General features: G+C 44.2%; 1 protein-coding gene across 1 annotated transcript in view; it reads right to left on the bottom strand.

Annotated features, from left to right (window-relative positions):
- Positions 1-11,588, bottom strand: part of ULK4 (unc-51 like kinase 4) — a 513,951-nt gene extending 502,363 nt beyond the window's left edge. Inside the window, exons 1-2 of the mRNA XM_082664206.1 lie at positions 11,509-11,588; positions 2,123-2,316 (exon numbers count right to left, since the gene is read on the bottom strand). Coding sequence (XP_082520332.1) covers positions 2,123-2,260 — 138 coding nt within the window. The 5' untranslated portion in view covers positions 2,261-2,316; positions 11,509-11,588. The remainder of the gene's footprint in view (positions 1-2,122; positions 2,317-11,508) is intronic.
- Between the last annotated feature and the right edge of the window lie 1,510 nt (positions 11,589-13,098).

Genomic DNA, 13,098 nt, shown 5'->3' with positions numbered 1-13,098 from the left:
ACAAGAAAAGCCACCACAATGAGAAGTCCGTGCACCACAACGAAGAGTAGCCCCCGCTCACCGCCTAGAGAAAGCCCTCACACAGCAACGAAGACCCAACACAGCCAAAAATAAAAAATAAATAAAAATGTCTGTAACCCCCATTATATTCCTACTGGACAGCATTGCTAGATTTTTTTCTTTTTTTTTTTTTTTTTTCCGGTACGCGGGCCTCTCACTGTTGTGGCCTCTCCTGTTGCGGCCTCTCCTGTTGCGGAGCACAGGCTCTGGACGCACGGGCTCAACGACCACGACTCACGGGCCCAGCCGCTCCGCGGCATGTGGGATCTTCCAGGACCGGGGCACGAATCCGTGTCCCCTGCATCGCAGGCGGACCCTCAACCACTGCGCCACCAGGGAAGCCCTATATTTTTTCTTTTTACTGATAACTGTATTCTCTCCAAAATCTCTTCCACACATCCTAGTCCATGATCACCACTCACTCACTTTCCAGCTCACTTGCTCTAGTACTGCTATTCCAGTTCAATTCAACCCTCCACACGCTCTGCGTACACCCAAGGCACTTAAGCAGACACAAACCACGCTGACTGAGCTACCTTCCACTGATGAGTCCCAATCTCAAATGGCCCCAGCTGGTCTGTTCTCCAGGTGACTAATTCACACCTTTTCTTTCCTCTTTTCTAGAACACTGCCTTCCCCTTCCCCCATCTCCTAACTGAAGGCTTAGATTTTCACCTCAGAGAAATCCTAATCAGAAGAGAAATTCCTCATGTCCCCAGCTCCAAATCTACCAACTACTGTGCACCTTGCCACCCATATACCTGTCTTCCCTTAACTGTTCACACGCCTTTCAAAAGCCAACACCTCCTCATGCACATGAGGATGGCTGTTTTAACAAACAAAAACCAAACCAAACCAACCAAAAAAAAACCAGAGAAAATAACAAGTGCCTGCAAGGATGTAGAGAAATGGGATCCCTTGCACTGTTGGTGGGAATATTAAATGGTATAGCCTCTGTGGAAAACAGAGTGTATATGTCATGGGCTTGGACAAATATGTAATGACATGTATCATACAGAAGAGTTTCACTGCCCTAAAATCCTCTGTACTCCGCCTATTCATCCTTCCCACTCCTCCCCCCGCCCCCCAAACTCTGGTAACTACTCATCTTTTTACTGTTTCCATACTTTTGCCTTTTCCAGAATGTCATATGGTTGGAATCATACAGTATGTAGCCTTTCAGATCAGCTTCTCTTACCTAACAACGTGCATTTAAGGTTCCTGTGTCTCCTTGTGGCTTGATAGCCCATTTCTTTTTATTACTGAACAGTATTTCATTGCATATATGTAGCAGTTTGTTTATTCATTCACTTACTGAAGCGCACCTTGATTGCTTCAATTATGAATAAAGCTACTATAAACGTGTGCAGGTTTTTGTGTGGACATAAGTTTTCAACTCTTTTTGGGAAAATACCAAGAGTTTGATTGTTGAACTGTCCAGAACTCTTTCCATCTTGCAGAACTGAAACTTTATACACATTAAACAATAACTCCCCATTTCCCCTTTCCCTGGCCTCCGGCAATCACCTTTGTACTTTGTTTCTGAAAGTTACCTAGTATAATATGGTGATGGCTACACAGCAATATGCATGTATTTAATATCAAACTGTATACTTTAAAATGGTTAAGATGATAAATTTTATTTTATGTGTATTTTACCGCAATTAAAATAAAGTTGGGAAAAAAAAAGCTAGATTTGGTCCAAGGAGCCTGGGCTGTAAAGTTGGTACAGCTATTGCAAACCCAAGTCACTCTCACCCAATGTCCTTCCTTTGGAAAGCTTCATAATCATATACTAAATTTAAAAGTAAGTGATCTAATAGAGTATATTTTCTCTGACTCTTACAAAAACAAACAACAAAAACCTAAGTTGCTAATTACTTGGGTATGTTTATTAGTCATTATTCAGGATTGGTGGCACTACAGAGAAAAGGCTGCCCATTCCAAACTGAAAATGTGCCATTTGCTATAGTGAGTTCAATGGCTTCTGTTTACATACTACTTATTCTATCTGATCATAACTCTGTCTTTTCCCAAAGGGAGGGAAACATACTTGACTTACCCAATTGGTTATTTCAGGTCTCTTGCACTTATCAGTACAGAGAATAGCTACAAAATTGATTGTTCCCTTCCGTCGCCCTTTGTAGACAACTGTCTTGCTTCCTCTGCCAATCTCTTCATACAGAATGAAGTTTTCCATCTCTGGGCTGACTTCTCACGTTTGATGAAATGGCAGCCTAATAGCATCTCTAGCTCCTAAAAAGTAAACAAAAATGGCACTTAAAAATGCAAGCTTGGGACTTCCCTGGTGGCGTAGTGGTTAAGAATCCACCTGCCAATGCAGGGGACGTGGGTTCAAGCCCTGGTCTGAGAAGATCCCACATGCCGCAAAGCAAATAAGCCCGTGCACCACAACTACTGAGCCTGCGCTCTAGAGCCTGCGAGCCACAACTACTGAGCCCGTGAGCCACAACTACTGAAGCCCACGCACCTAGAGCCCATGCCGTGCAACAAAAGAAGCCACCGCAATGAGAAGCCCACGCAACTAAGAGTAGCCCCCACTCACTGCAACTAGAGAAAGTACGCACACAGCAACGAACACCAAATAACAGCCAAATAAATAAATAAATTTATTTTTTAAAAATGCAAGCTAGTTGCATGATTAATTAGCCTAAGCTATTTAATATGTAAATAAATCTAATAATTCTATAAATTCAAAATATTCGCCTACAAATGTTGAATACAAGTCTTTTTCATAGAATGAAAAAAAGAAAAAAATAAACAATTCACAAACTAATATTCAACACCCTAGTCACAAGACTTTAATAAAAATAATGAAAATGACAGCTATTTCCAACACATGGAACAAAATCAGGGAATGAATGAGATTTCAGCCAGTGTATCTTGATACCTCTCTTACTTTCTCTGTTACACTGGAAAGCACTTTGTGTCAATATCTGTATAATGAATGGGGTAATATGCCCCACCTAAACCCAAATGATGAGAAATGAGACAATGTCTGTGAATACACTCTATAAACAAATATGGAATGATAGTACATCTATCTAATCCGTAAGGACTGGCGTCAATCCAAATATTATTCGAAGCAAATAAACTACTGGCTGAGCAAATTACTGGCTCCTGGGCCAAATCCAGCCTGCTGCCTATTCTATAAATTAAACTTAATTGGAACATAGCCATGCTCAATCATTTATATATTGCCCAAGGATGCTTTCAGGCTACTATGGCAGTGTTGAGTAGTTGTAACAGAGACCCTATGGCCTGCACACCCTCTAAAATATTTACTAACTGGCCCTTTACAGAAAAAGTTTGCCAACTCCTGTTTTAAATCAAGAATTTTTTTTTTAAACATCCACATCATTATCAAGGATAATGAGTTCATTTTCTTCGCCAAGAAAAATCCCCTAATATTCCTGAGTGAATAACAATTTGATGTAGTCTTTTACTAGTCTAGCTTTTTTTTTTTTTTTTGCGGTATGCAGGCCTCTCACTGTTGTGGCCTCTCCCGTTGCGGAGCACAGGCTCCGGACACGCAGGCTCAACGGCCATGGCTCACGGGCCCAGCTGCTCCGCGGCATGTGGGATCTTCCCGGACCGGGGCACGAACCCGTGTCCCCTGCATCGGCAGGAGGACTCTCAACCACTGCGCCACCAGGGAAGCCCACTAGTCTAGATTTTTAATTAAAACTGAAATAAAATAATGGACTTGATATATTAAACATATTTCCAACATAAAGTTATTTACTCAACCAAAAACATCTTTTAAAATGGCATCTCTTTGAGAGGATTATACATGCTAGACTACATAAAACTTCCCAGAAATTATCCAAGCAGTAAGATATCCTCTTTAAAAACAGTTTATGTTTCTGTATGGTACCCAGGAAGTCAGAACATAGCAAAATCCCTATGAAACAGAACGTAAAAGAGCAATAAATTAATGGGTATGGGGTTTCTTTGGGGGCAGATAAAATGTTCTAGAATTAGATAATGTGGATGGTTGTATAACTTTGTAAATACACTAAAATTCAGTGAATTGTACAATTTTAAAGGGGTGAATTTTATAGTATGTGAATTTTATCTCAATACTTTTACTGAGGTATAACTGACATATAACAGCATGTAAGTTTAAAGGGTACAACGTGTTGATACATTTATACATTATAATAGTGTTAAGTAATGCTATGATGGTAACGATCTCATCACATAATTATTTCTTTTTTCTGGCAAGAACATTTAAGATCTAGTCTCTTAGCAACTTCAAAGTACACAGTACATTTTTGCTGACTATGATCACGATGATGTACATTATATCTCCAGAACTTATTCATCTTTAGTTATAAGCCATACAGCAACAGACAGAGGAGCAAGATTTAGCCGGTAGGCAATAGTTTACTGACCCCTATCTTGGTATAGGAAACCATTAATCTAAGAATCTAGGAATAACTCTGATTCCAACTTCCAGTGAAATTAAAACTTACTGCAAGATGGGAAAAATTCTACTATAAAAACTTATAGGCTCATGGACTTCCCTGGTGGTGCAGTGGTTAAGAATCTGCCTGCCAATGCACGGGACATGGGTTCGAGCCCTGGTCCAGGAGGATCCCACATGCCGTGGAGCAACTAAGCCCCTGCGTCACAACTACTGAGCCTGCGCTCTAGAGCCCGCGAGCCACAACTACTGAGCCCGCGTGCCTTAGAGCCCGTGCACCACAACTACTGAAGCCCACACACTCTAAGGCCCATGTGCAGCAACTACTGAGCCCATGTGCTGCAACTACTGAAGCCCATGTGCCTAGAGCCCGTGCTCCGCAACAAGCCACCGCAATGAGAAGCCCGCACAAAACAAAGACCCAATGCAGCCAAAATAAAAATTAAGAACACTTATAGGCTAGTAATTACATTTAGTAATTTGGATTATAAACCTGGTATCTAGATCAAATAAGAAATCAAACTATTAACAGCGAAATTTCTAAATTCTAAGTAGAAAAAATGTGGGATAGTTTTGAATTTAAATCAATCAAACCCAAAAAAGGTACAGATAATATCTATTTTAAGAAACAGTTTTACTAAGTCCCTTTTACATTCCTCTCCTCCCTGAAACCCACTCATTAAAAAGAACTGTAAAAAATTAACAAACATGTTTAACTGAATTACTCTGCTGTACATCTGAAATTAACACAACATTGTAAATCAACTATATTTCAATTAAAAATTGTTTTTGAATTAATAAACAGAAACGCAGGAAGATAGCATCCACTTCCTAAAGCTTTTGGCCTTAAAGGGACATAAGGTCACCAAAGAAAAACTACAATTTGCCCAAACCCAGGTTTGATATTTAGGGCATCTAATATCAGAAAAAGGACTATACCTAGACCCAGATAGACTTCATGGCAGCCTACATTTCCCAAAACCAAAACTAAGCACCAGCTGTGACGTTTTCTCAGGCTAGTTGGTTACTGCAGAAATTGGATCCCAAATTTCTCTTACTGCCAAATCGCTACATGTTTTACTCAACAATAACAACCTCAACCCCATCTTTTGAGAAGGACCACAAGACACAGCCTTCAAGGCCTTAAAATAGAGTTTGATGAACCTACCTGCCCTGGGCATCCCCATTATCATATTCCCTTTTTCTTTTTTGTATACGAAAAGGAAGAGCATGCCCTTGGGGTAGTCACCCAAAACCATGGAGACCACCATCAGCCCAAAGGGTATTATAAACAGCAACTGGACCCTGTGGCACAGGGATACCCCTTTGCCTTAGAGCCATTACAGCCACTGCCCTTTGGTTAAGGCCACTGGGAAAATCATGCGGGATCCCCTTTAACCATCTGTACCTCATGCAATAGAAGCTCTCCTAAATTCTCATTACACTCAACGTTTATCAGCTGGCCTCCTCACCGCCTATGAAATCCTTTTGTTAACTGCCTCTCCCATAACTCTTTTATTGTTGTAATAACTTAACCTGGCTACTCTTCTCCCCTCCTCCACCAAAGTACCTCTCCACACGAATCACCTCATGGTTCTATAGGAAATTCCACTGGGTAAACGTGACTTCTCATGGTTCACTGATGGTTATTTTAAAGGTGACAATGGCAAATACTTTGCTGGGTATGCTATTGCAACTCCTTTTGATGTTGTTGAGGCAGCATCTTTACCTATGGCTACTTCAGCCCAACATACTGAATTATACACCCTTACAGGGGCTTGTAGTTCAGCCAAGGACAAAAGTGTCAATATTTACACTGACAGTAGATATGCTTTTAGAGTAGCTCATGATTTTGGAATGTTGGGGAAGCAATGTGGCTTCTTTACTTCCAGTGGAAATAAAATTTTAAGTGGCCCCTATGTTCAGGAATTATTGAATGCAATACTCTTACCTGCCGCTTTAGCTATTAAGATTCCAGGGCATTCTAAGCTTGATTCTCTGGAAGCAAAAGGAAATCACCTTGCTGCTATTTCTGCAAGGAATGCTGCCCTTAAAGGGACCAACGACAGCCAAACCTCTGTCATGGTCCAAAGAGATATTTCTCCAAATGATAATTTAGAAAAAATGGCTAGAAAGGCCCAACAGTTGGCCTCAGAAAAGGAAAAACAAGATTAGAAATTCAGGAGGTTCCCTGGTGGCGCAGTCGTTAAGAATCCACCTACCAATGCAGGGGACACGGGTTCGAGCCCTGGTCCGGGAAGATCCCATATGCCACGGAGCAACTAAGCCCGTGCACCACAACTACTGAGCCTGCATTCTACAGCCTGTGCGCCACAACTACTGAGCCCATGTGCCACAACTACTGAAGCCCGCGCGCCTAGAGCCCGCGCTCCACAACAAGAGAAACCACCGCAATGAGAAGCCCGCGCACCGCAACGAAGAGTAGCCCCCGCTCGCGGCAACTAAAGAAAGGCCACACGCAGCAACGACGACCCAATGCAGCCAAAATTAAATAAATAAATAATAAAAATAAATAAAAGAAAGCTGCCTGCTGACTTAAAAAAAATTAGAAATTCAGCAACTGTTGGTTTGATAGAACAGAAAGCTCTGGTTTGAACTAAGTAACAACAGTTCTATGGGAGACCAAGATCCCCACTCCTCACCACTGTACATGCATTAAAGCATCAGTCTACTGACAAAATGAGAGCCTTCATGAATCAATATTGCTGCGGAAACATTAAGAACGCCACAAAAGGTGCCTACCTCACTTGTCAAAATACAACCCATGTAGGCCTGTGCGTACTGCCCTGGGACATCTTCATCTGCATGATGGACCATTTGAGGTCTGGCAAATGGATTTCATAAAACTTCATCTAGTGAATGAAGTATGCTTTAGTCACGGTCTGTACATTTTCACTGGACTTCCCTTGCAGACAGCCTACTGCCTCTTAACGTGGCTAAAGTCCTTTTGGAAAAGAGTATCGCTACTTGGGAAACTCCTCTCAAACTTCATAGTAATCAAGTAACCCATTTCACAGGCCAGGTGCTTCAACAAGTGTGCACTGTTCAGCTGGTTTTACAACACTTACACTTTACTTACCATCTTCAATCCTCTGGTTTAGTTGAACGTACTAACAGCATTATGAAGACTCAATTGGCTAAATGTGTAAAGACCCTCCAAACACCTTAGCCAAAAGCATTGCTGTTGGTTCTTCTAAATCTCAGATCCACCCCTTTTGGAATTCAAAAACTCTCAAACTTTGAGATCATCACGGGACACCCAAAGCACTTGTCCCCTGCTTCTTACTACCCACAATTAATAAAAGGAGAGATACTCCAACATTGAAAGGTCTAACTGTCTCTATTAAAAATAACCATGATGGGCTTCCCTGGTGGCGCAGTGGTTGAGAGTCCGCCTGCCGATGCAGGGGACACGGGTTCGTGCCCTGGTCCGGGAAGATCCCACATGCCGTGGAGCGGCTGGGCCCGTGAGCCATGGCCACTGAGCCTCCGCGTCCAGAGCCTGTGCTCCGCAACGGGAGAGGCCACAACAGTGAGAGAGGCCCGCGTACCGCAGGAAAAAAAAAAAAAAAAAAAACATGTTTTGGTAGGGCGGTCTTTTTAAATTCACTTATTTTATTTATTTTTGGATGTGCTGGATCTTTGTTGCTGTGTGCGGGCTTCATCTAGCTGCAGCAAACAGGGGCTACTCTTTGTTGCAATGTGCCGGCTTCTCGTTGCGGTGGTTTCTCTTATTGCAGAGCACAGGCTCTAAGCACACGGGCTTCAGTAGTTGTGGTGCACGGGCTTAGTTGCTCCGTGGCATGTGGGATCTTCCCAGACCAGGGCTGGAACCCGTGTCCCCTGCATTGGCAGGCAGATTCTTAACCACTGCACCACCAGGGAAGCCCGGTAGGGCAGTCTTTTTACCATGCACCCTCAGGACACGAAGACCTTAAGCATCACACCTTGCAACCTGGAGATTTCATTTACTGGAAAAGACACTTCCAGAAGAACTGTCTTCAGCATCACTGGAAAGGCCCCTATCAAGTACTAGTAACCAACCCTTATGCCACCAAACTCCAAGGAATACAACTCTTGGATTCACAATACATCTAAAGGAAGCACCGCCCTCTGACTGGACCTGCACATCCTCTGGTGACCTGAAAGTAAAGATTTCCCGGAATTGAAGCAGACAGTATCTGATGAGATAGCTTTCCCAAGATATCCAGATCAGACCTGCTGGAAGGTTGCCACTGTTAGGCTGCACCCCTCAGGCCTGCAAGCCTTGTAGCTGCCAAGCCTCGAAGAGCCCAGACTCAGTGACAGAGACATAAATGGCTTACTGGACAGAGGATCTTACATGCCTGAAGCAAGGTCCTGGAGTGACACCCAACCGTGTATGGCAGACAGCAGGCAGGACAGGACACGGCAGCACTCTTCACTACTCAAAGGAGGAGGAGGCTACCATTTATGGGGGCGGGAATTGACATCAGATGGGCTCATCAGTTACCAGGGACTAATTAACCTCTATAATTAAGATGATTGGATAGTCATGTGAGTGAAGCAGGGACTGGTCAAGCTGGGCGTGTACAGAGAGCAGAGAACAGCCATTTTGAATGGCCTAACCAGACCGTAGCCAAACCTTTGATGATGGCCTAAGACTTCAGAGGATCGCCAATGTCTATCATCTTGACAACATATGGATTTTAGATTAAAAGTGCCTGAGAGTTCTCCCTCCTACCTTTCCTTGTTACTTGTGACCTTAATAGTTTCCTATCTGTGCACTTTCCCTCCAACTTGAGACACTACACCCAGGAAAGATACTTCCCGACATTGAGGGACAAAAAGCCCCTGAAACTAGAAAACCTGACTCTTGATCAGCAATGCTTTCAGAGAAAAATCTTGATCAAAATGGAGAAGTGTAAAAAACTAATAAACAGAAACCTCAATTAGAGTCAGAAGACCAGAAGCGGGGAGCTCTCATGCCCTGCAAAGATAGCAGAGCCCAACGAGAAGAAGAAAGATTCCTCTTCTTTGCTGGCAAGGACTCAACTCAATGAAAAGCCATGGATTCTTTGTTTATTACAGCCCTCCCAACTGCCTTTTCATCTCTAAAAAAGCTTTCGCCTTCCCTGCCATGCTGGGGAATTGCACAGTGGCTTGTCATGGTTACACACCCTGAATTGGGATTCCCTGCTGATGCCAAATAAACCCATCTTTCCTGGAGAAATGTGTGCCAGTCTTTTGGTTCAGGTAAACAGAACCAGTGCTGAGTCCTGACCCACTAAAATGCAGCCTTAACAGGAGTAATTATGTGGCAAAAAAAAATCACCAGATACCTTAATTAAATGTTCACGAATTGGTACATTAGGATACATCAGAATAAGATGTTGAAATAATAAGTTTTTATGTAAGATGAGTAAGTGATTCCTTGACAATAAGGTTTTAGGCCACAAAAAAAAATAAAATCTTAAAATTTTGAATTTGAGTCAGGCCAAATTCACGTCCTCAATCTTTCACTGAATAGAGGCACCTGAGCAGAGCAGGCAGCTGAAATTAACAAAACACATCAATTACAAACTGGGTTTAGACGAGCGTTTATTACCTGCAGCACTTCCCGATTCTGAGAGCTCAACTTCCTTAGGCTAAAATAAGAATTGGATCAGATGGTCTTCTAAGTTTAAGTTATCTTCCAAATTTGAAAGCCCGCGACTAAGGTTCTTTTTGACTCACTCCAGGGATGTTCCTCACCTTAGACTTCCTAATATGCATTTTTTTTAACATTTGTAACCTCAACTTGTAAAATGAAACACAAATACAGAAAAACCCACAAAATAAATGTATACTTTAATGAATTATTGTAAGAGAGACATCCTCATAATCATCACTCAGGTCAGGAATAGCACTTTGCCAGCGACCCCAGAATCCCTTCCCTGAGCCTAGGACCATAACAACTCCTACTCCCCAAAAGTAATCACTCTCCGGACTTTGATGCGTTTCTTTATAGTTTTCTCACTGTAGTGTGCATTCCCAGACACCAGAGTTTAGTCTTCCACATTTTCTAAAAGCATGGCGCATTTTTAAGTCTCTTTTAATCTACAAGTTCACCTAGGTATCATCTGAGAAGCCAGAAGTCAGAGGAATTCACACATACGAGCAACTGAAGCATTTAAGATTCAGCGGACAGAGCCTACATTCAACAAACTCTGAAACGGTTCAGGTGGTAACAGCACGCTGGTAAAGACATGAGTGAACCCTCCTCTTAATCATCCCCACCTTCAAATCGTTAACTCCCTCTCTAGCGGCAATCAGCAATACCAGGAAACTCGATAGAAATGCAAATTCTCGCCCTGGGCCCAGATCTACTGAATCAGAAACTCTCGAAACAGGGTCCAGCAATTTTGCGTTTTAACTCGCCGTCCGGATACGCGCTACCTTTGAAAACCGCAGGCGAAGTCAACCTTTCCCGAGGGCACAAAAGGCGGCGGGCACTATGCTAAGCACTAAACAAGTGCTCCGCCTCGCAACACTTTTCGGACCAAATCAACTGCAAGCTTTGAGCGTGGTCTGACGTCGAAAGTGTAGGCTCTGAGTCTCTACGTAAACACCCTCTCCTCCCCACCCCAAGTAGATCGCGGCCAGCGAACTGGCGGCTTTCACTGCCTCCCCACGTCCACCGACATCAGTCAGCGAGGCCGGCTTAGAACCCGGAAAGCTAAGTCAGCGTTTTAAGGTATAAAACTCCGAATACGGGGCGTCTATAAAGCGCGTCTCCCGAACCCAGGTCTAGAATAGGTGTCCCGCGTACCCTGAACCAAAAGTTGTGCGGGGTTTAACACAAACACAAAGCAGAACCCGAAGAGAGAGAGGGGGCGCTGAGGGCACAGGGTCCACGGAGGGAGGGAGGGTGGTGGGCAGCTCCCCTGCAGGCCTAGTCTCTCCAACAAACGCTGAAAGACACAGGAACCCACTTTAAAAACGGCACTACCGCTCACCTTCTAGCTCTGTGGGGAGAAGCCGCAGGTCCGCTGGAGGCCTGCCGCCAGTGCGCGCGTCTCGCCCCCGACCCCTTAGGACGAGTCCACTGGCCAAAAGCCAGGGGCGAAGCAATGGAGCAAGGCCGACAGCGTGAGGCCGTGCAGGTCTAGCACCCCTCTGTGTTTGCATTCGGCCTGCCCGTCTCCAGGGCAGCACGCAGAACGCCGGAAGGAGCGCAGGGCGCTGATTGGCTGAGCAGTTTCGCTTCCCATTGGCTAAGGCCTGGAAGTGACACCGCCTCGCGCCCAGCGTTAGGACGAGTCCACCGATCTACCCTAGGTCGGGGTAAAAAGTGCAGGGCTCAGAGCGTCGGCGACCGGCCTTGCGAGTTCTGCACCCCTCCGCGTTTGGATTAGCCCATCCCGTTTCCAGGGCAGCACGCCGAACGCCGGAAGGAGCACAGGGGCGCTGACTGGCTGAGCACTTTGAGTAGCTATTGGCTGGGGCCCGGAAGTGGGCGGCAGTGTTGGAGTGTCTGTCCATCCGAGCTGTGTGTGGGGACTGGGGGCTTGGGCGGGTGGAGGAGAACTGCCTGGGCGGTAGTTGCATAGTTGGCGGCAGTGGGGTCCTGGGCCCTCGTCATTTCTTCCTGCACCCACTGTCCTCCGTTTCCTTCCATCCTTTTTCTTTCTGACGCCCTCCAGAGTTCAGGTGGACGTGACGACATAATCCGGATAACGAATGGCTCCTCGAATAGCTTCCTGACCCTTTAGAAAAAAGAAGGCTATGAATTACCTTCTTTCTTGTACATGAGAAAACAGACCAGATCCCTGATCTCCAGTTGGTTGCTTATGACTTTCAAAGCTCCACGTTCTCAAATTCCAACCACCAGAAACGTTAACACCAGCTCCTCTCTTCCATGCGAGTTAGCGCAGAGATTATCAACTTTGGCATCAGAATCATCTGGAGCGCTGGTTAAAACAAGCCCACCCACCCACAGCACTTCTGATTCTGTAAATCAGGACGAGGCCCCTAATTTCGCATTTCTATCAAGGTTCCAGGTGATGTGGATATTGCCAATAAGGGACCACGCTTTGCAAACCTTTACGTGTAGGAACCGTGCCTCTCTCTGATCTCAAGTTAACCACGTCTCCTATTCTTCTAACCCTTCTTGCCTTCTCAGGAGTCTTACATTAGCCATTATTGTCAGTTTTTTGTATTTAAGAGAATTGATGTAGAAAAAATTCCTCATCTATCACTTCCTAATTAATCAAGACATACAATGAAATATCAGCTAGTTTATTCCGAGTTTTGACAGCCTACGCGTTCATGTCAGAAACAAAACCAAATCCTGGTGCTTCTTAGCCTAAGTTCTTTGGATGCCTCCAGGGAATACATAAACCTGCCAAGGCAGTTAAAATGTTGTGTGCATGTGCATTTTTCTGGGTGGAGAGGCCATGGTTTGATCAGATTCTCAAAGGTACCAATGACCCAGAAAAGTTTAAGAACTGCTATAGATAATTTTAAGACAATATCACAAACACAAGCTAGAGAGTACTTGAAGGAAAAACTCACCCCGCTCAGTGACAACCACTGGACCAAAGGTA

The sequence above is a fragment of the Grampus griseus genome (genome assembly GCF_964374135.1).
Source record: "Grampus griseus genome assembly, chromosome: 10".
NCBI lineage: Eukaryota > Metazoa > Chordata > Mammalia > Artiodactyla > Delphinidae > Grampus > Grampus griseus.
Note: the sequence above shows the minus strand (reverse complement) of the source record. Positions and strands in the feature narration are given on the sequence as shown.